The sequence below is a fragment of the Somniosus microcephalus genome, chromosome 12 (genome assembly GCF_052327205.1).
Source record: "Somniosus microcephalus isolate GS21.2 chromosome 12, FLI_Smic_1.0, whole genome shotgun sequence".
Lineage (NCBI taxonomy): Eukaryota > Metazoa > Chordata > Chondrichthyes > Squaliformes > Somniosidae > Somniosus > Somniosus microcephalus.
The window spans coordinates 904,824-928,977 of record NC_140998.1 but is presented as its reverse complement, the minus strand read 5'-3'; the positions used below and the strand labels follow the sequence as shown (position 1 = coordinate 928,977).

The following is a 24,154-nucleotide window of genomic DNA, read 5'->3' as shown; positions in this document are numbered from 1 at the left end:
CTCTCCGGCCCCTCCCCCTGCCTAGCGCCTGAGGTCCGGAGCTGAGGTCCCCCGCGTATGGCGCGGCTGATGGACGGCCGCTGTGGGCGGGCGGGCGGCGCATGCGCGGTCAGTGGGCAATTTTGGGGCGCTTGGTCTCCCTGCCCCTGTGTGTCCCCCCTCTCCCTGTCATGTCCTCTCCCTCTCCCTGTCCTATCCCACCCTCCCCTCCCTTCCCCTCCTCTCCCTCCCCCTCCTCTCCCTCCCCTCTGTCCCTCTCTCCGGCCCCTCCCCCTGCCTAGCGCCTGAGGTCCGGAGCTGAGGTCCCCCGCGTATCGCGCGGCTGATGGACGGCCGCTGTGGGCGGGCGGGCGGCGCATGCGCGGTCAGTGCGGGCGGCGCATGCGCAATCAGTGCGGGCGCCCCGCGATTTCCCGAGGCTCTCCCCCCCCCGCGATTTCCCGAGGCTCTTCCCCCCCCCCACCCCGTGATTTCCCGAGGCTCTCCCCCCCCCCCCGCGATTTCCCGAGGCGCTCTCCCCCCCCCCCCGCGATTTCCCGAGGCTCTCCACCCCCCCCGCGAATTCCCGAGGCTCTCCCCCCCCGCGATTTCCCGAGGCTCTCCCCCCCCCCCCCGCGATTTCCCGAGGCTCTCCCCCCCCCCGCGATTTCCCGAGGCTCTCCCCCCCCCCCCCCCCCGCGATTTCCCGAGGCTCTCCCCCCCCCGCGATTTCCCGAGGCTCTCCCCCCCCCCCCCCGGCGATTTCCCGAGGCTCTCCTCCCCCCCCCGCCGGCGATTTCCCGAGGCTCTCCCCCCCCCCCCCATTAAATTGTTATTTAATTCCCTAACACATCATTAAAATATTTACCTTAGTTTCCTTACACACAGAAAGTGTGGGGGAAAAAATTGTGAAAAATCAAGATGGCGGCCACTCACCTCGGTTCAGAAGGATAAGGCCCGCCCACACACGCACCGATTGGTCGACCGGTCAGGTCACCGAAGCGTAGGATTGGTCAATTGTCGAGTCACTCGACACTCAACTGTAGGAAGGAACCCGCCGTCCGATTGGTGGACCTCGACGTCACACGGTCGCTAATGAGATGCTAATGAGCGGAACGCTGAACGTTTTTGGGATACCGCGGGCGGGATTTTTGTCCGGCCGAAACGTAAATACGCCTATGACCGGTCCGGAATCGCAAGCTTTCTTTTGAGGCGACGCGCGCGTCGGTACGCTCTGTAACTTTCAGACGTATAGAGAACGGATGGACAGACAGACAGAAGAGCTCTTTTATATATATAGATATGGGATATCAGGGTTACATGGGTCATGCACCTATATCGCAAAGTACCTACACAACATTTCCTATGAATGAGCTGATGGTTTGCAGAAGACATACTTGGATCAGCCAATAACAGACTCACCACTTGGGCAGGGATTTCCCAGAGGAATACAAGACACAGCCAGTTGCCACATGGATTAGTCGAATTTTACTTCTCAGAACTTTAATCAGATCCCCATTCTGTCCCCCAACCACCTCAATTCTCCAGAAATCATTTGAATCTCCAGTTCCATTCTGTAAATAAACAAAAACACCCTTCAATCATCAGAAGGAGAATTCCACTTCATCCGAGCAGTTATTTCTTGTCCCTGTACACCACTGAGTTACACAGGAACCCAGGTCCGTCTAGTTCGCCTTCTACCATCCTGGTAGTCCCATGATACAACGATAATGGAGTTGTTGACTAATCACAGTGATCAATCTCTATCAATGAGTCTACAACAGACCCAGGCATGAAGCGAGGAAAACCCCCAGTGGTGGAGAGCTTTGGGAACCAGAGGTCCAAAGTCACTGTTCCTCTCGAGCAAACGACACTCCCCACACGTCATGTCTCAAATTACTCATTATATCCCAAAATGTTATTTTCTGAAAGAAATCTATCTAATTTGCATTTGAATGAATCAATACTAACTGCTTCCACCGTCTCCCAAGGGAGTCTGCGCCATAGATTGACCACTCACTCACTGAAATATTGTTTCCACGCCACAGATTAGCTTTGATATACCCTCTTCAAGCGCAGGGCGTGTCCTCCGATTCCACTGTTCTGGACAAGGTTGAAACAGTTGGTCATGGTCTACATTATCTAGTCCCTTTAGAATTCTATAAACAGCAATCACATCACCTCTCAACCGTCTCTTTTCAGTGAGAAAATACCACAAGTTCAATGGATATAAACAATGCCTGTTTTCTTTACCCGAGTGCCCCACCAGGGTATTCATGCCTGCCCTTGAAAATACCTCAACCAATAATCCCATAATGCCCTCTCCACAAAATAACCTCGTCCTCTTAGCCTTGGATATTATGAAGCCCTGTGACATAGAAACATAGAAGATAGGAGCAGGAGTAGGCCATTCGGCCCCTCGAGCCTGCTCCGCCATTCAATGCGATCATGGCTGATCATCCAAATTCAGTACCCTGTCCCTGCTTTCTCCCCATATCCCTTTAGCCTTAAGAAATATATCCAACTCTTTCTTGAATATATTTAATGAATTGGCCTCTACTGCCTTCTGTGGTAGAGAATTCCACAGGTTCACCACTCTCTGGGTGAAGAAATTCCTCATTTCTGTCCTAAATGGCTTACCCCATATCCGAAGACTGTGACCCCTGGTTCTGGATTCCCCAACCATCGGGAACATCCTTCCTGCATCTAGTCTGTCCAGTCCTGCCAGAATTTTATAAGTTTCAATGAGATCCCCTCTCATTCTTCTAAACTCCAGCGAGTACAAGCCCAATCGACCCAATCTCTCCTCATACGTCATTCCTGCCATCCCAGGTATCAGCCTGGTAAATTTTCGCTGCACTCCCTCCATGGCAAGAACATCCTTCCTCAGATAAGGCGACCAAAACTGCACACAATACTCAAGGTGTGGTCTCACCAAGGCCCTGTACAACTGCAGCAAGACATCCTTGTTCCTGTACTCAAATCCTCTCACTATGAAGGCCAACATACCATTTGCCTTCTTAACCGCCTGCTGCACCTGCATGCTTACCTTCAGCGACTGGTGCACAAGGACAACCAGGTCTCGTTGCACTTACCCATCTCCCAATCTATTGCTATTCTGCCCTCAAATATCCACTAGGTGGCGGCACACAATGGAAATCGACCCAAATTACTCAAACCCCTGAATTAACTGGAAAACTAACATAAATTCCTAAAGAAAGGCAGCACAATTGCCATTCAGATAATAATCTGCCTTCCTGTTTTTGACACCAAAGTGGATAACCTCACATTTATCCACGTTATATTGCATCTGCCATGCTTCTGCCCAATCACCCAACCTGTCCAAATCATCCTGTAGTTTCTCGGCATCCTCCTCACAGCACACGCCCACCCAGCTTTGTGTCATCTGCAAATTTGGTGATATTACATCTAGTTCCCTTGTCTAGATCATTAATATATATTGTGAATAGCTGGGGTCCAAGGACTGATCTCTGCGGTACCTCACTAGTCACTGCCTGCCACTCGGAAAAAGACCCGTTTATTCCAACTCTTTGCTTTCTGTCTGCCAACCAGTTCTCTATCCAAGTCAATACCTTGTCCCCAATCCCATGTGCCTTAACTTTACACGCTAATCTCTTACGCGGGACCTTATCGAAAGCCTTCTGAAAGTCCAAATACACCACATCCACTGGTTCTCCCTTATCTATTTTACTAGTTACATCCTCAAAAAATTCCAGTAGATTAGTCAAGCACGATTTATCTTTTGTAAATCCATGTTGACTTTGTCCGATCCTGTCACTGCTTTCCAAGTGCTCTGCTATTACATCTTTTATAATGGACTCCAGCATTTTCCCCACTACCGATGTCAGGGTTACCGATCTGTAATCCCCATTTTCTCTCCACCACCTTTTTTGAATAGTGGGGTAACATTAGCTACCCTCCAATCCATGGGTACTGTTCCAGATTCCATCGAATGTTGGAAGATGACCAGCAGTGCATCTACTATTTCTAGGGCCACTTCCTTAAGTACCCTAGGATGTAGATTATCAGGCCCTGGGGATTTATCGGCCTTCAGTCCCATCAATTTCCCTAACACCATATCCCTACAAATACTGATTTCTTTCAGTTCCTCCCTTTCATCAGACCCTATGTTCCCTGACATCTCTGGGAGGTTATTTGTGTCCTCCTTTGTGAAGACAGAACCAAAATATGTATTTAATTGGTCTGCCATTTCTTTGTTCCCCATGATAAATTCCCCTGATTCTGACTGCAAGGGACCTACGCTTGACGCCTCTTGCTGTTTTGCCACCACAATGTCTTGGCCCCAGGTGGGCCCAATGACCGTAACAGACTCCAAGATCCCTAGTGTTTCCTTTTAAAGACACTCCGTAACTTGCTCAATCCAAGCCAAAGTCCTTGATTGTTCCTTACTATTCCATATCCTGTGACCTGAAAGTGCTTCTTCGTTAGTGGTGCCTCATGCTGGTGACTGTGCATATTCCGAGATGTTCTGTCAAACAAAAAACGGCAGATATGAGCCTGCAGGATGGAGCTCTGTTATTAAAGTGAAACAGTGAGGGATCACCCATTCCCAGACTTACTCTCTGTGCTCAAGTCTGAAGACATCGCCGTGTCGAACGTGTTGGGCCGAGTCATCGGGATCTGTGAAAGGAGTCAGAGGCAACAAGGAATCAAATGATGTGCAGCTCTCAAAGATTACTTCACATACAAGTTTTTTGATACTCCTTCGCAAACAACTAATGTTCATCGACATCTTCAGCTTTTAGACACCTCAAACACAAAGCCAGATAATGGCGAATGCACGGCACAAACATTATTCAAGGGCTTGTTTCCAGGACTTATCAAATCCACATAAACAAAAACAGATCTTAATGAAGAACGTGACGATATCAGGAATTTCTAAATAACTAAACAGTAAATAACCTGCCCTCTATTGCAGCATCATTAGATTCAATACGTTCCAGAATGAAAACCACGCGATGGTCCTGTCAACATGAAAATATTCAATTAACCATTAACAGCCTCATTGCCGTGGAATTCCCCTAAGACGGCTGCTTGAATGGTAAAACCATGCTGTTGCTTCTCCGCCAAGCCTACATTTTAACCGCCACACAAGTATCCAACAGTGATGTCCTTTAGGGAAGGAAATCTGCCGTCCTTACCTGATCTGGCCGATGTGACTCCAGACCCACAGCAACGTGGTTGACTCTTCACTGCCCTCAGAAATGGCCTAGCAAGCCACTCAGTTGTAAAAAAAACTTCTACAAAAAACAGTAAAAAAAAACAGACGGACCACCCAGCATCGACCTCAGCACCGGCTACGGACACGACAATGGCACACCCAGCCCAGTCGACCCTGCAAAGTCCTCCTCACCAATATCTGGGGACTTGTGTCAAAATTGGGAGAGCTGTCCCACAGACTAGTCAAGCAGCAGTCTGACATAGTCATACTCACAGAATCATACCTTTCAGCCAATGTCCCAAACTCCTCCATAACCGTCCCTGGGTAAGTCCTGTCCCACCGGCAGGACAGACCCACCAGGGGTGGTGGCACAGTGGTATACAGTCAGGAAGGAGTGGCCCTGGGAGTCCTCAACATTCACTCCGAGCCCCATGAAGTCTCATGGCATCAGGTCAAGCATGGGCAAGGAAACCTCCTGCTGATTACCACCTACCGCCCTCCCTCAGCTGATGAATCAGTACTCCTCCATATTGAACACCACTTGGAAGAAGCACTGAGAGGAGCAAGGGCACAGAATGTACTCTGGGTGGGGGACTTCAATGTCCATCACCAAGAGTGGCTCGGTAGCACCACCACTGGCCGAGCTCGCCGAGGGGGGGTTGCTAGTGCTGTTGGGAAGGATTTATACTAGTTTGTCAGGGGGCTGGGAACCTAAGTGTGGGCCCAGAACGGAAAGAAACAAAGCTGGAAGTGAAAGTTAGAAAAGTAGTTAGCAAAACTAGTAGGGAGCAGAAACAAAGGCCAACAGTAAAGAGGGTCAAAGTGCAGAAAAATATTAAACAGGCAAAGTTGAAGACACTTTATCTAAATGCACGTAGCATTCGCAACAAGGTGGATGAATTAATGGCACTAATAGAAGCAAATGGGTATGATGTAATTGCCATTACAGAGACATGGTTGCAGGGTAACCAAAGCTGGAACTGAATGTTCCAGGGTACTCAACATTTAGGAAGGACAGACAAAAAGGAAAAGGAGGTGGCGTAGTGCTGTTAATAAGGGATGAGATCGGTACGGTGCAGATAAAAGATCTTGGCTTGGCAGATCGTGATGTAGAACTGGAATCAGTTTGGGTGGAGCTAAGAAACAGCAAAGGGAGGAAAACATTGGTGGGAGTTGTGTATAGGCCACCAAACAGTAATGGTAATGTAGGGCACTGTATTAATCAAGATATTAGAAGTGCATGTAACAAGGGTAATATGGTAATCATGGGGGACTTTAATCTACATATTGACTGGGCAAATCAAATTACAACTAATGGTGTGGAGGACAAATTCTTGGAATGCATGCGAGATGGTTTCCTGGATCAGTATGTGGAGGAACCAACCAGGGAACAGGCTATTCTGGATCTGGTACTGTGTAATGGGAAAGGGCTAATCAATAATCTTGTGGTAAAGGGGCCTTTAGGGACAAGTGACCATAATATGATTGAATTTTACGTTAAGTTTGAGAGTGATGTAGTCCAATCTGAAACTAAGGTCTTCAATCCAAACAGAGGAAACTACAAGGGTATGAGGGACAAGTTGGCCATGGTAGATTGGGAGACTACACTAAAAGGTATGAAGGTGGACATACAATGGCTAACATTCAAGGAAATAATGCATAATTTGCAACAAACATATATTCCTTTAGGGCATAAAAATTATTAGTAAAAAAACAGTACTAGCAAAATTAATGGGACTAAAAGTCGATAAATCCCAAGGAGCGGATGACCTACATCCTAGGGTTTTAAAAGAGGTGGCCATTGGGATAGTGGACGCATTGGTTGGCATCTTCCAAAATTCTATAGATTCTGAAACGGTTCCTGCAGATTGGAGGATAGCAAATGTAACCCCGCTATTTAAGAAAGGAGGGAGAGAGAAAACGGGGAACTACAGACCTGTTGCCTCACATCAGTAGTTGGGAAAATGCTGGAATCTATCATAAAGGATGCAATAACTGGGCACTTAGAAACTAATAGTAAGATTGGGCAGAGTCAACATGGATTTATGAAAGGGAAATCCTGTTTGACAAACCTATTGGAGTTCTTTGAGGATGTAACTAGTGGAGTAGACAAAGGGGAACCGGTAGAAGTGGTGTATCTGGATTTTCAGAAGGCCTTCGATAAGGTCCCACACAAGAGGTTGGTGAACAAAATTAGGGCACATGGAATTGGGGGTAATGTACTAGCATGGATTGAGAATTGGTTAACAGACAGAAAACAAAGAGTAGGGATAAACGGGTCTTTTTCAGGATGGCAGGCTGTGACTAGTGGGGTACCGCAAGGATTGGTGCTTGGGCCCCAGCTATTCACAATCTATATCAATGATTTGGATGAGGGAACTAAATGTAACATTTCCAAATTTGCTGATGATACAAAGCTAGGTGGCAGTGTCAGTTGTGAAGAGGTTTCAAAGGGATCTCGACAGGCTCAGTGAGTGGGCGAGAACATGGCAGGTGGAATATAATGTGGATAAATGTGAAATTATCCACTTTGGCAGAAAAAACAGAAAGGCAGAGTATTGCCTAAATGGTGAAAGATTGGGGAATGCAGATGCTCAAAGGGACCTGGGTATCCTTGTATACGAGTCACTGAAAGTGAATGTGCAGGTGCAGCAAGCCATAAGGAAGGCAAATGGTATGCTGGCCTTCATTACAAGAGGATTTGGGTGCAGGAGTAAAGAAGTCTTACTCCAATTATCTAGGGCCTTGGTGAGACCACACCCAGAATACTGTGTACAATTGTGGTCTCCTTACCCAAGGAAGGATATACTTGCCATAGAGGGAGTGCAACGAAGGTTCACGAGATTGATTCCTGGGATGGTGGGACTGTCGTATGAGAAGTGATTGAGTAAACTAGGCCTGTGTTCTCTTGAATTCAGAAGAATGAGAGGGGATCTCATTGAACCATACAAAATTATTACAGGGCTTGATAGGGTGGATGCTGGGAGAATGTTTCCCTTGGCTGGGGAGTCTAGAACCAGGGGCCACAGCCTCAGGATAAAGGGTAGGCCATTCAGGACTGAGATGAGAAGAAATTTCTTCACACAGAGGGTGGTGAATCTTTGGAATTCTCTGCCCCAGAGGCTCAGTCATTGGGTATATTCAAAACAGAAGTCGATAGATTTCAGGCTAGTAAGGGCATCAAGGGATATTGCGATAGGGCCGGTGAATGGAGTTGAGGCAGATCAGCCATGATCTCAATGAATGGCAAAGCAGGCTCAAAGGGCTGAATGGCCGACTCCTGCTCCTATTTCTTATGTTATGAGTCCTGAAGGACATAGTTGTCAGTCTGGGCCTGCAACAGGTGGTGAGAGAACCAACACGAAGGAAAAGTCTACTTGACCTCGTCCTCACCAATCTACCTGTCGCAGATGGATCTGTCCATGACAGCATTGGCAGAAGTGACCACCGCACAGTCATTGTGGAGACGAAGTCCCGTCTTCACACTGAGGACACCCTCCATCGGGTTGTGTGGCAATACCACTGTGCTAAATGGGATAAATTCAGAACAGATCTAGCAGCTCAAAACTGGGCATCCATGAGGCGCTGTGGCCATCACCAGCAGCAGAATTGTATTCCACCACAATCTGTAACCTCATATCCCTCACTCTACCATTACCATCAAGCCAGGGGACCAACCCTGGTTCAATAAGGAGTGTAGAAGAGCATGCCAGGAGCAGTAGCAGGCGTACCTAAAAATGAGGTGCCAACCTGGGGAAGCTGCAACACAAGACTACATGCATGCTAAAAAGTGGAAGCAGCATGCTATAGACAGAGCTAAGCGATCCCACAATCAACGGATTAGATCAAAGCTCTGCAGTCCTGCCACATTCAGTTGTGAATGGTGATGGATCATTAAACAACCAACAGGAGGAGGAGTCTCCATGAATATCCCCATCCTCAATGATGGTAGAGCCCAGCATGCGAGTGCAAAAGACAAAGCTGAAGCGTTTGCAACCATCTTCAGCCAGAAGTGCCGAGTGGATGATCCATATCGGCCTCCTCCTGAGGTCCCCACCACCACAAAAGCCAGTCTTCAGCCAATTTGATTCACTCCACATGATATCAAGAAACGGCTGAGCGCACTGGATACAGCAAAGGCTATGGGCCCCGACAACATCCCGGCTGTCGTGCTGAAGACTTGTGCTCCAGAACTAGCCGCGCCTCTAGCCAAGCTGTTCCAGTACAGCTGTAACACTGGCATCTATCCGACAATGTGGAAAACTGCCCAAGTATGTCCTGTCCACAAAAGCAGGACAAATCCAACCTGGCCAATTACCGCCCCATCAGTCTACTATCAATCATCAGCAAAGTGATGGAAGATGTTGTTGATAGTGCTATCAAGCAGCACCTACTCACCAATAACCTGCTCACTGATGCCCAGTTTGGGTTCCACCAGGACCACTCAGCTCCAGACCTCATTACAGCATTGGTCCAAACATGGACAAAAGAGCTGAATTCCAGAGGTGAGGAGAGAGTGACTGCCCTTGACATCAAGGCAGCATTTAACCGAGTCTGGCATCAAGGAGCCCTTGTAAAACTGAAGTCAATGGGAATCGGGGGGGAAACTCTCCACTGGCTGGAGTCATACCTAGCACAAAGGAAGATGGTTTGTGCTGGTTGGAGGTCAATTATCAAAGCCCCAGGACATGACTGCAGGGCTTCCTCAGGGCAGTGTCCTAGGTCCAACCATCTTCAGCTGCTTCATCAATGACCATCCCTCCATCATAAGGTCAGAAGTGGGGATGTTCGTTGATGATTGTAGTGTTCAGTTCCATTCACAACTCGTCAGATAATGAAGCACTCCATGCCTGCGTGCAGCAATTTCAGGACGACATTTTGGCTCGGGCTGATAAGTGGCAGGTAACATTCGCCCCACACAAGTGCCAGGCAATGACTATCTCCAACAAGCAAGCATCTGACCACCACCCCTTGACATTCAACGGCATTATGATCACCAAATCCCCCACCATCAATATCTTGGGGGTCACCATTGGTCCAGTTAAGTTTCTGATCAGTCACATAAATACTGTGACAACAAGAGCAGGTCAGAGGCTAGGTATTCTGCGGCGAGTGTCTCACCTCCTGACTCCCCAAAGCCTTTCCACCATCTACAAGGCACAAGTCAGGAGTGTGATGGAATAATCTCCACTTGCCTGGATGAGTGAAGCTCCAACAACACTCAAGAAGCTCGACACCATCCAAGTCAAAGCAGCCCGCTTGATTAGCACCCCATCCACCACCCTAAACATTCACTCCCTCCAGCACCAGTGTACCGTGGCTGCAGTGTGTACCATCTAGAAGATGCACTGCAGCAACTCGCCAAGGCTTCTTTGGCAGCACCTCCCAAACCTGCGGCCTCTACCACCTAGAAGGACAAGGGCAGCAGGTGCATGGGAACACCACTACCTCCAAGTCACACACCATCCTGACTTGGAAATATATCACCATTCCTTCATCATCGCTGGGTCAAAATCCTGGAACTCCCTCCCTAACAGCACTGTGGGAGTACCTTCACCACACAGACTGCAGCGGTTCAAGGCGGCGGCTCCCCGCCACCTTCTCAAGGGCAACTAGGGATGGGCAACAAATGCCAGCCTTGTCAGCGACGTCCACATCCCATAAACAAATATTTAAAAAAATACAAATTCCAACTCTGGCTTGAGTTAACAAGCAGTTGGACAAGATTAACAACAGGGTCTGCTGCTGACAGAATAAAGCCAATGGTAACACTGTATATTGGGACAGGAAGGGTGTGTGCAGACAAATGAGAGAGAGAGAGAGAGAGAGAGAGTGTGTAGGGATAATGGGTTTGTACTCCAATTGGCTGGATATGACTAGTGGTGTCCTCCAGGGATCTGTACTGGGGTCTCAGCTTCTCACTTTATTTATTAATGACTTGGGTGAAGGAATCGAGAGCCTTATATCCAAGTTTGCTGACAACATTAAGGTAGGTGGCACAGTACAGATGGAGCAGAAAGCTGCAAAGGGACACTGATAGATTAGGTGAGTGAGTAAAATTGCCGCAGATAGAATTTAAAGTGGGAAAGTGTGAAGTCATCCACTCTGGACCCAAGAAAGATAGATCAGAGTATTTTCTAAATAAATAGTTAGAAGCTCTGAACTGTGGAGCTGGAGAGGGGTTTGGGGGTCCATGTACAGAAATCACTAAAAGCTAGTGGAGAGGTACAAAAATAATTTAAAAGGCTAATGGAATGTTGGCCTTTATCTCCACAGGGCTGGAATACCGAGGGCTGGGAATTCTGTTACTGTTGTATGAAGCTCTGCTTCGACCCAATCTGGAGAACTGCGTTCAGTTCTGGGCACCGCACCTCAGGAACGATATATTGGCCTTGGAGGGGGGTGCAACACAGATTCACCAGAATGACACCAGGGCTAAATTAGGTCAGATTGCATAGACTGGGCTTATATTTCCTTGAAAAAAGAACAAGGAGGGATCTAATGGCAGTGTTTAAGCTGATTAGAAAGAAGGAAAGGAGAAAGAATTTCAATACTGAGGTTGATACATTTTGAAGAGATATAGAACCAAGGCAGGTAAATGGAGTTGAGAGACAGATGAGCCACGATCTAATTGAATGGCGGAACAGGCTCGAGAGTCTGGCCCACTCCGGTTCCTAAGTTCCTAGAATATGGGTTTGCTGGTATTTATTGTCCATCCCTAGTTGACCAGAGAAGATGGTCATAAGCCTTCTACTCAAACCACTGATAGTGGTTTATACAACTGAGTGGCTTGCTCGGCCACTCACTCCACCACGTTAGTGTGGGACTGGAGTCCCATATAGGCCCAGACCAGTTAAGGATGGCAAGTTTCCTTCACTAAAGGAAATTAGTGAACCAGCAGTTCACAACAACAAACAAACAGAATTTCTGACACCGAGCCACAGAAGCAGGTATTGGACAGAAAGGTTTTAAGGAGCGTCTTAAGGAGGGGCTAGAGGCCTATATTCTCTAGAGTTTAGAAGAATGAGAGGTAATCTCATTGAAACATACAAATTTCTTACAGGACTTGACAGGGTAGATGCAGGGAGGATGTCTCCCCTGGCTGGGGAGTCCAGAACCAGGGGTCACAGTCACAGAATAAAAGCACTTCAGCTAGTCCCACTCCGCCGCCCTTTCCCCGTAGCCCTGCACATTTTTTTCCTTCATGTACTTGTCCAATTCCCTTTTGAAAGCCACGATTGAATCTGCCTCCTCCACCCTTTCAGGCAGTGCATTCCAGATCCTAACCACTCGCTGCTTTAAAAAGTTTTTCCTCATGTCGCCTTTGGTGCTTCTGCCAATCACCTTAAATCTGTGTCCTCTGGTTCTCGACCCTTCCGCCAACGAGAACAGTTTCTCTCTATCTACTCTGTCTAGACCCCTCATAAATTTGAACACCTCTATCAAATCTCCTCTCAACCTTCTTTGTTCTTAGCAGAACAACCCCAGCTTCTCCAGTTTATCCACGTAACCGAAGTCCCTCATCACACACACAGAATCACACAGAAACCCCACAATGCAGATAGAGGCCATTTCGGCCCATCGAGCCTACACCGACACATATCCCACCCGATCCCCGTAACCCCTACACCAACACATATCCCACCCTATCCCCGTAACCCCACGTATTTAATCCCCCTAACACTAAGGGTCAATTTATCATAGCCAATCAACCTAACCCGCACATCTTTGGACTGTGGGAGGAAACCGGAGCACCCGGAGGAAACCCACGCAAACACGGGGAGAATGTGCAAACTCCACACAGACAGTCACCCGAGGCCGGATTCGAACCCGGGTCCCTGGCGCTGTGAGGCAACAGTGCTAACCACTATGCCACCGTGCTGGAATCATTCTTGTAAATCTTTTCTACACCCTCTCTTAAGGCCTTCACATCCTTGCTAAAGTGTGATGCCCAGAATTGGACACAATACTCCAGTTGAGGGCGAACCAGTGTTTTATAAAGGTTCATCATAACTTCTTTGCTTTTGTACTCTATGGGCTCGAATTTCCAAGCCCCATGGAAGCGGGAGTCGGGGAAAAATTGCAGAATCAGGGGGCACGAACCCTTCCCGCCCCCAACCTGCCTCCATGCCCGTTTCCCAGGAGGCGGGTACCCGACTTGTGCTGGGAGCCGCCTCCCCGAAGCAGGAAGGGGATTAGTGCCAATTAACCGCCTGTTAACAGGTAGTTAACAGGCAGTTTTTGGCCTAATCCCTATTTTTAGCCCTGAAGTGTGGGCTGCCCAACAGCTCCAAACCACGCCAAGTTAGCGAGGCGGACCATCGGGCTGAAGGGTTCGAGATGTCTGGTGTTCAGGTGAGTGATGGGTGCATGAGTGCAGAGGTAAGTGTGTTTGGTGTGTGTAAAGTGTTTAAATAAGTTTTACTTACCTTTACTTACTAATGCAGGCTTCCTTCCTTCAGGTCTCGGGAGTCCCTCATCTCACCGGCACAGAAAGCAGAATGGCCGCGTGCTGTCAAAAGCTGCAGCATTCAGCTTTCTGTTCTGGAGAGATCTCTAACTGAGTCTGTGAGACGGACTCAAGTTAGAAGTCAGATTGTCAGTGTTTGACAGCTTCACAGAGCTGTCAAACACTGATATTTCATCTGTCAAAAGCTCTTGACAGATGAAATGTCAATCCCTGACGTCACCTGTAACTGGGTATCCCTTAATTGGTCTGCTGAGCCCGCTGGGCAGGCTCAACAAGATCAATCAAGGGAAAATTGCGTGGGTTGGCCACAAATCGATGGAGGCAGGACAACAATCCAAAAAGTGGGAGTCCTGCCTCCATCACGTCCCCATTGACAAAATCCAGTCCAATGTCTCTATTTATGAAGCCCAGTATCCCGTATACTTTTTTTAAACCACTTTCACAACCTGCCCTGCCACCTTCAACGATTTGTGCACACATACCCCCAGGTCTCTCTGTTCATGCACCCCCTTCAGGATTGTACCATTTAGTTTATATTACCCATCTCGTTCTTCGTACCAAAATGTATCACTCCACACTTTACTGCATTAAATTTCATCTGCCACATGTCCACCCATTTCACCAGCCTGTCTATGTCTGCTTGAAGTCTATCACTCTCCACCTCACTGTTCACTATGCTTCCAAGTTTTGTGTCATCTGCAAATTTTGAAATTGTGCCCTGTACACCCAAGTCCAAGTCATTAATATATATCAAAAAGAGCAGTGGTCCTAGTACCGGCCCCTGGGGAACACCACTGTGTACCTTCCTCCAGTCCGAAAAACAACCGTTCACCACTACTCTGGTTCCTGTCACTTAGCCAATTTCGTATCCCTGCTGCCACTGTCCCTTTTATTCCATGAGCTTCAACTTTGCTGGCAAGCCTATTATGTGGCACTTTATCAAACGCCTTTTAGAAATTCATATACACGTCAACCCTCTCTGTTACCTCATCAAAAAACTCAAATCAAGTTAGTTAAACACGATTTGCCTTTAACAAATCTGTGCTGGCTTTCCTTAATTAATCCACACTTGTCCAAGTGACTGTTAATTTTGTCCCTGATTATCATTTCTAAAAGCTTCCCCACTACCGAGGTTAAACTGACTGGCCTGTAGTTGCCGGGTTTATCCTTACATCCTTTTTTGAACAAGCGTGTAACATTTGCAATTCTCCAGTCTTCTGGCACCATCCCTGTATCGAAGGAGGATTGGAAGATTATGATCCGTACCGCCGCCATTTCCTCCTTAACCTCCCTCAGCATAGAGTCATAGAGTTATACAGCCTTCGGCCCATCGCGTCCGCGCCGGCCATCAGGCCCTGTCTAATCTAATTCCATTTTCCAGCATTTGGTCCGTAGCCTTGTATGCTATGGCATTTCAAGTGCTCATCCAAATGCTTCTTGAATGTTGTGAGGGTTCCTGCCTCTACCACCCTTTCAGGCAGTGAGTTCCAGATTCCAACCACCCTCTGGGTGAAAAAGTTCTTCCTCAAATCCCCTCTAAACCTCCTGCCCCTTACCTTGAAACTATGCCCCCTGGTTATTGACCCCTCTACTAAGGGAAAAAGTTCCTTTCTATCTACCCTATCTATGCCCCTCATAATTTTGTACACCTCAATCAGGTACCCCCCCTCAGCCTTCTCTGCTCCAAGGAAAACAACCCCAGCCTGTCCAGTCTTTCATAGCTGAAGCGCTCCAGCCCAGGTAACATCCTGGTGAATCTCCTCTGCACCCTCTCCAAAGCAATCACATCCTTCCTATAGTGTGGCGACCATGAACTGCACACAGTATTCCAGCTGTGGCTTTGTTAAGCTAGATTAATCCCATACTGCCTTACCAATGCCTTGCAAAGCATGATGGACTAGTTGACATGGGTTAAAAGTTTAAATGTAAAAAAACTGATGCAGGACTATGGGAATGCAGTAGAAGTAGATAAGGAGACATAAGATAATTGTAGCAGTCTCATGGTCACTATTTGTTGAAAGTTAAATGTGAAACTTTAGCAAAACTCTGTTAAAAAAAAGTGACTCGTGGAGCGCGTGATCGCCTAGTTTTCTGTTTTCACATGACTTGCAATTTATTAAAATGTATAAATATTGTAGCCCCGTGAGTCTCGGGCCTCACTCTTTGGGAGGCATACTTGTGTGCAGACACAAAGGGTTTCTCAGAGTGAAGTCCAGGTACCTTAATAAAACTTTACTTATTTTACAGTTTCTGACTTTGTGTATTACTGAGAAAGTGATAGACTGACCGGCGTGTTTAGTCTCCTAAAGCAGCGAACCCTGACCCCCAAGTTAGGGGTAGATCCTCCTCACAGAAGCGAGGGGTTAACAGCCTAACCAGTGTTTTGTACAGCTCCATCATAACCTCCCTGCTCTTATATTCTATGCCTCGGCTAATGAAGGCAAGTATCCCATATGCATTTTTAACTACCTTATCCACCTGTTCTGCTGCCTTCAGGGATCTATGTACATGCACACCAAGGTCCCTCTGATCCTCTGTCTTTCCTAGGGTCCTACCACTCATTGTGTATTCCTTTGCCTTGTTAGTCCCTCCAAAATGCATCACCTCACACTTTTCAGGGTTAAATTCCATTTGCCACTGTTCCGCCCATCTGACCAACCCATCTATATCGTTCTGCAGACTGAGGCTAACCTCCTCGCTATTTACCACCCCACCAATTTTCGTGTCATCTGCGAACTTACTGATCATACCTTTTACATTCACATCCAAATCATTAATGTAGACCACAAACAGCAAGGGACCCAGCACCGATCCCTGCGGTACCCCACTGGACACAGGCTTCCAGTCACAAAAACAACCTTCGACCATCACCCTCTGCCTTCTGCCACTCAGCCAGTTTTGGATCCAATGTGCCAAGGCACCCTGGATCCCATGGGCTCTTACCTTCTTGACCAGTCTCCTATGCAGGACTTTATCGAAAGCCTTACTGAAATCCATGTATACCACATCCACTACACTACCCTCATCCACACACCTAGTCACCCCCTCGAAAAATTCAATCAAATTAGTCAGACATGATCTTCCCTTGACAAAGCCATGCTGACTATCCCTGATTAATCCTTGCCTCTCCAAGTGGAGACCAATTCTGTCCCTCAGAATTTTTTCCAATAATTTCCCTACCACTGATGTTAGGCTCACTGGCCTGTAATTCCCTGGTTTATCCCTACTACCCTTCTTGAATAATGGTACTACGTTAGCTGTTCTCCAGTCCTCTGGCACATCCCCTGTGGCCAGAGAGGTTCTGAAAATTTGTGTCAGAGCCCCTGCAATCTCCTCCTTTGCCTCACACAGCAGCCTGGGATACATCTCGTCCGGGCCTGGGGATTTATCCACTTTTAAGCCTGCTAAAACCACTAGTACCTCCTCCCTCTCGATGCTAATATGTTCAAGTATATCACAGTCCCCCTGCCCGATTTCTATGTCTACATCGTCCTTCTCCATAGTGAACACAGATGCAAAAAATTCATTTAAAACCCCAGCTACATCTTCTGGCACCACACACAGATTGCCACTTTGGTCCCTAATGGGCCCTATTCTTTCCCTAGTTATCTTCTTGCCCTTAATCTATATATATATATAAAAGAGCTCTTCTGTCTGTCCCGATGTCTGTCCGTGTTCTATATGTTTGAAAGTTATAGAGCGTACCGACGTGCGTGTCGCCTCAAAAGAAAGCTTGCGATTCCGGACCGGTCATAGGCGTATTTACGTTTCGGCCGGACAAAAATCCCGCCCGCGGTATCCCAAAAACGTTCAGCGTTCCGCTCATTAGCATCTCATTAGCGACCGTGTGACGTCGAGGTCCACCAATCGGACGGCGGGTTCCTTCCTACAGTTGAGTGTCGAGTGACTCGACGATTGACCAATCCTACGCTTCGGTGACCTGACCGGTCGACCAATCGGTGCGTGTGTGGGCGGGCCTTATCCTTCTGAACCGAGGCGAGTGGCCGCCATCTTGATTTTTCACTTTTTTCCCCCCACACTTTCTGCGTGTTAGGGAACTAAGGTAAATATTTTAATGATGTGTTAGGGAATTAAATAACAATTTAATAGGGGGGGGGGGGTGAAGAGCCTCGGGAAATCGCGGGGGGCTCGCGCCGCCCACAGCGGCCGTCCATCAGCCGCCCGATACGCGGGGGACCTCAGCTCCGGACCTCAGGCGCTAGGCAGGGGGAGGGGCCGGAGAGAGGGACAGAGAGGAGTGGGGGAGTGGCGAGGGGAGGGAGGGAGGGAGACAGGGGAGGGGAGGGGAGGGAGAGGAGGGGAGGGGAGGGGAGGGGGAGGACATGACAGGGAGAGGGGGGACACACAGGGGCAGGGAGACCAAGCGCCCCAAAATTGCCCTCGCAACGCGGGGCTCCCCAGCTAGTATACTTATAAAACACCTTAGGATTTTCCTTTATTTTGCTCGCCAGTGTTATTTCATGGCCCCTCCTCGCTCTCCTAATTTCTTTTTTTAAGTATCCCCCTGCACTTTTTATACTCCTCTAGGGCTTCCTCTGTCTTTAGTCCTTTGTATCTGCCAAAAGCCCCCCTTTTTTTCCTAATCCATTCTCGTATATCCCTTGACATCCAAGGTTCCCTGGGCTTGTTGGTCCCACCCTTGACCTTTACAGGAACATGTTGCCATTGTACTCTCTCAATTTGCTTTCTGAAAGACTCCCACTGCCCCGATGTGGATTTTCCTACAAGTAGCTGATCGCAGTCCACTTTGGCCAGATCCTGCCTTATCATATTAAAATCGGCCTTCTCCCAATTTAGAACCTTTATTTCCGGTCCATCTCTCCTTTTCCATGACTACCTTAAATCTCACCGAATTATGGTCACTGTCACCAAAGTGCTCACCTACTAACACTTCTACCACTTGCCCGGCCACATTCCCTAGAATTAGGTCCAGTACCGCCCCCTCTCTTGTAAGACTTTCTACATGCTGGCTCAAAAAGCTCTCCTGGATGCACTTTAAGAATTCTGCACCCTCTAAGCCTTTCACACTCTAACTATCCCAGTTAATATTGGGGAAGTTGAAATCCCCCCACTATTATTACCCTATTATTTTCGCACTTTTCTGAGATTTGCCTACATATCTGTTCCTCTATCTCCCCCTGACTGTTTGGGGGCCTATAGTACACTCCCAGCAAAGTGCTTGCCCCCTTTTTGTTTTTAAGTTCTACCCATATGGCCTCATTAGAGGAACCTGTTAATATATCAGACCTCCTTACAGCAGTAATTGACTCCTTAATTAATATTGCGACACCCCCTCCTCTTTTACCCCCCCTCTGTCTCGCTGAAGATTCTATAACCCGGAATATTGAGCTGCCAGTCTTGCCCCTCCCTCAACCATGTCTCCGTGATAGCAACAATATCATACTCCCATGTGTTCATCAACACCTTCAGTTCATCCACCTTATTCGCAAGACTCCTTGCATTAAAATAAATGCCATCCAGCCTTGCCCTACTCCCTTGTGCCGTTACATATTTGCTCTGCCTTCCAAGCTGACTTGTTTTTTCCTCTATATTTGGCTGTACATCACCCCCTATTATAGCTCCACTCTGTATCCCATCCCCCTGCCAAGTTAGTTTAAACCCCCCCCAACAGTGCTAGCAAACCTCCCCGCAAGGATATTTGTCCTGTTCTGGTTCAGGTGCAACCCGTCCAACTTGTACAAGTCCCACCTTCCCCAGAAGCAGACCCAGTGATCCGGGAAACTAAAGCCCACCCTCCTGCACCAACTCTTTAGCCACGCATTCATCTGCTCTATCCTCCTATTCCTATACTCACCTGCACGTGGCACCAGGAGTAATCCAGAGATTACAACCTTTGAGGTCCTGCTCTTTAATCTGCTACCTAGCTCCCTAAATTCTTGCTGCAGGACCTCATCCCTCTTTCTACACATGTCGTTAGTCCCAATGTGAACCACGACCTCTGGCTGTTCACCCTCCCCCTTCAGAATGCCCTGCAGCCGTTCAGTGACATCCTTGACTCTGGCACCAGGGAGGCAACAAACCATCCTGGAGTCACGTCTACGGCCACAGAAACGCCTATCTGTTCCCCTTACGATGGAATCCCCTACCACTATTGCTCTCCCACTCTTTTTCCTTCCTTCCTGAGCAGCAGAAGCACCCCTGGTGCCAGGAAGTTGGCGGCTGCTGCTGCCTTCCCCTGTAAGTCATCCCCCTCAACAGTATCCAAATCGGTATACCTGTTTGAGAGGGGGATGGCCACAGGGGTCCCCTGCACTACCTGCCTGCTTCTACTGCTCCGCCTGATGGTCACCCATTTCCCTTCTGCCTGTGCAGCCCTTACCTGCGGTGTGACCAACTCACTAAACGTGCTATCCACGACCCTCTCAGCATCGCGAATGCTCCAAAACTCATCCATCCGCAGCTCCAGCGCCTCAATGCGGTCTGCTAGTAGCTGCAGCTGGATAGATTTCCGGCACACATGGTCTTCAGGGACACCGGCAGCGTCCCTGAATTCCCACATAGCGCAGGTGGAGCATAACACGGGGCTGGGCTGTCCTGACATGACTTACCCTTTAATTAATTTAAATTAATTCAATACCACTAATTAAAGATATACTCTAGGGCACTTGTATGGCAGAAGTCCCCGCTACACCAGAGAGACGCTAGAAAATATAAACCGCAGAATTGAAGTTACCTTACAGCTAAATGATATATTTAAGGGCTCTGGTTTACAAACAAACTATAAACCACCGAGTTTAATTTTAAAAAGAGAGAAATACTTGCCATCCAATCACTGAACTGCTTTCTGGTGACGTCACACTGTAAGAAAGCCCGCGAAAGTGAGGTTTTATACTCACCCCGGGCCTCGGCTCACTGGTCCCTCCGCTCCCGACTCCAAGCACCCCATCCGGTCCAGGTGACTTATCAACTTTAATTACAGCCAGCCTTTCTGGTATCTCCTCTATCAATTTTTATCCTATCCAGTATCTCAACTACCTCCTCTTTCACTATGACTTTGGCAGCATCTTCTTCCTTGGTCAAGACAGATGCAAAGTACTCATTTAGCACCTCAGCTCTGCCCTCTGCCTCCATGTGTAGGTCCTGATTTGGTCCGTAATCAGCCCCACCCCTCCTCTTACTACCCATTCATTATTTATTTGCCTATAGAAGACTTTTGAATTTCCTTTTATGTTAGCTGCCAATCTATTCTCATACTCTCTTTGCCCCTCTTATTTTCTTTTTCATTTCCCCTCTGAACTTTCTATGTTCAAGCCTGATTCTCACGTATTCTCAACCTGATTTCTGTCATACGCGCTCTTTTTCTGCTTCATCTTACTGTCTATTTCTTTCATCATCCAGGGAGCACTGGCTTTCGTTGCCCTACCTTTCCCCTCGTGGGAATGTACCTGAACCATCTCCTCCTTAAAGGCAGCCCATTGACCCACCTCATTCCCCAGAACCAGATCCAGCAATGCCTCACTCCTCGTTGGGCCGGAAAGGTACTGATCAAGAAAGTTCTCCTGAACACACTTCAGAAATTCTTCCACCTCTGCCCTTTACATTATTACTGTATCAGTTTATATTAGGTTAACCCTATGGATTTAGTGCAAGGTGTATAAATCAAGAGAAAGACTGAAAGTGACCAAATGAGCAAACGGAGCAGCACTAACCCAAGTTGTGTTCAGGTTTCCTGACAATCCAAAGGTTGTTGTTATCCTTGTGTAAGTAGGCCGTAACCTGAAAAACAGAACAGCAGAAAGCTGAAAAATCCATCAGTGTTCGACACCTGGGACCTAACACATGATCTCGTTACCAGTCTGACTGACCTGCTGCTGCCGTGCTCCAACACCTTCCGGATACAGATGCCAGTGGGAGTGCAGGTACCCGCCTGCAGTCCGCACATTCTTCACTGTGATTACCGATCCATAAGCAATGTCTGTAGCACGAGAGAGCAGCCGTTAGAATTCGAGCAAAATCTCTCAAACACTCAGCGAAATATCAGTAATACTATCACCACTAAACTCAGGTGGAGACATGAGAACATAAGAAATAGGAGCAGGAGTAGGCCATTCAGCCCTTCGAACCTGCTCCGCCATTCAATAAGATAATGGCTGATCTTCTGCCTCAACTCCATTCACCGGCCCTATCACAATATCCCTTGATGCCCTTACTAGTCAGAAATCTATCGACTTCTGTTTTGAATATACTCAATGACTGAGCCTCCACCGTCCTCTGGGGCAGAGAATTCCAAAGATTCACCACCCTCTGTGTGAAGAAATTTCTTCTCATCTCAGTCCTGAATGGCCTACCCTTTATCCTGAGGCTGTGGCCCCTGGTTCTAGACTCCCCAGCCAAGGGAAACAAAAAGCATCCATCCTATCAGGCCCTGTAATAATTTTGTATGCTTCAATGAGATCCCCTCTCATTCTTCTGAATCCAAGAAAATACAGGCCTAGTTTACTCAATCACTTCTCATACGACAGTCCCGCCATCCCAGGAATCAATCTCATGAACTTTTGTTGCACTCCCTCTATGGCAAGTATATCTTTCCTCAGGTAAGGAGACCAAAATTGTACACAGTACTCCAGGTGTGGTCTCACCAAGGTCCTATATAATTGGAGTAAGACTTCTTTACTCCTGTACTCAAATCCTCTTGTAATGAAGGCCAGCATACCATTTGCCTTCCTAATGGCTTGCTGCACCTGCACATTCACTTTCAGTGACTCATGTACAAGGACACCCAGGTCCCTTTGAGCATCTGCATTCCCCAATCTTTCACCATTTAGGAAATACTCTGCCTTTCTGTTTTTTCTACCAAAGTGGATAACTTCACATTTATCCACATTATATCCCATCTGCCATGTTCTCGCCCACTCACTGAGCCTGTCGAGATCCCCCTGCAGCCTCTTCACAACTAACACTGCCATCTAGCTTTGTCTCATCAGCAAATTTGGAAATGTTACATTTAGTCCCCTCATCCAAATCATTGATATAGATTGTGAATAGCTGGGGCCCAAGCACCAATCCTTGCGCTACCCCACTAGTCACAGCCTGCCATCCTGAAAAAGACCTGTTTATCCCTACTCTTTGTTTTCTGTCTGTTAACCAATTCTCAATCCATGCTAGTATATTACCCCCAGTTCCATGTGCCCTAATTTTGCTCACCAACCTCTTGTGTGGGACCTTATCGAAGGCCTTCTGAAAATCCGAATACACCACTTCTACCGGTTCCCCTTTATCTACTCCACTAGTTACATCCTCAAAGAACTCCAATAGGTTTGTCAAACAAGATTTCCCTTTCATAAATCCATGTTGACTCTGCCCAATCTTACTATTAGTTTCTAAGTGCCCAGTTATTGCATCCTTTAATAGATTCCGGCATTTTCCAAACTACTGATGTGAGGCTAACAGGTCTGTAGTTCCCCGTTTTCTCTCTCCCTCCTTTCTTAAATAGCAGGGTTACATTTGCTATCCTCCAATCTGCAGGAACCGTTCCAGAATCTATAGAATTTTGGAAGATGACAACCAATGCGTCCACTATCCCAATAGCCACCTCTTTTAAAACACCAGGATGTCGGTCATCCGGTCCTTGGGATTTATCGACTTTTAGTCCCATTAATTTTGCTAGTACTGTTTTTTTACTAATAATAATTTCTTTAAGTTCCTCATTCTCACCACAGCCTTGGTTTTCTCGTATTTCTGGGATTTTTTTGTGTTTTCCTCTGTGAAGACCAAAAGAAAGTATTTATTTAATTTCTCTGCCATTTCCTCTTTCCCCATTATAAATGATCCTGTCTCTGACTGTAAAGGACCTACATTTACCTTCGCCAGTCTTTTCCTTTTCACATACCTATAGAAGCTTTTACAATCAGTTTTTATATTTTTCGCTAGTTTGTGCTCATATTCCATTTTCCCTTTATCAATTTCTTGGTCCCCCTTTGCTGATTTCTAAAAAGATCCCAATCCTCAGGTTGACTGCTTTTTCTGACAACTTTATAAGCTTCCTCCTTTGACTTAACACTAGCTTTAATTTCAATTGTGATCCATGGTTGGATCACTTTTCCTTTTGGGTTTTTATACCCTAGTGGAATATAGGTTTGCTGCAAATTATGCATTATTTCCTTGAATGTTAGCCATTGTATGTCCACCTTCATACAGTCACGATGCAAGCCAGGTAATCCACAAGGAGATAAATGAGCCTGTCTAGAGCCAGGCCATTCAGGAGTGAAATCAGGAAGCGCTTCTTCACACAGAGTGGTAGAAGTTTGGAACTCTCCCCTTAAAAGGCTGTGGCTGCTGGGGGTCAATTGAAGCTTTCAAGACTGAGATTGACAGATTGTTGTTAGGTGAGGATATCAAAGGACATGGAGCCAAGGTGTGTGGAGAGACTTAGGATACAGATCAGCCATGATCTGAATGGCGCAACAGGCTCAAGGGGCTGAATGACCCACTCCTGTTCTTATGTAACTCAAGGGCATAGA

At 47.3% G+C, this 24,154-nt stretch overlaps 1 protein-coding gene across 1 annotated transcript in view; it reads right to left on the bottom strand.

Moving 5' to 3' along the window:
- pomt2 (protein-O-mannosyltransferase 2) overlaps nucleotides 1-24,154 on the bottom strand; it is a 242,484-nt gene that overhangs the window by 116,295 nt on the left and 102,035 nt on the right. Inside the window, exons 9-13 of the mRNA XM_086002508.1 lie at nucleotides 21,500-21,609; nucleotides 21,344-21,410; nucleotides 4,581-4,641; nucleotides 4,411-4,489; nucleotides 1,402-1,553 (exon numbers count right to left, since the gene is read on the bottom strand). Coding sequence (XP_085858634.1) covers nucleotides 1,402-1,553; nucleotides 4,411-4,489; nucleotides 4,581-4,641; nucleotides 21,344-21,410; nucleotides 21,500-21,609 — 469 coding nt within the window. The remainder of the gene's footprint in view (nucleotides 1-1,401; nucleotides 1,554-4,410; nucleotides 4,490-4,580; nucleotides 4,642-21,343; nucleotides 21,411-21,499; nucleotides 21,610-24,154) is intronic.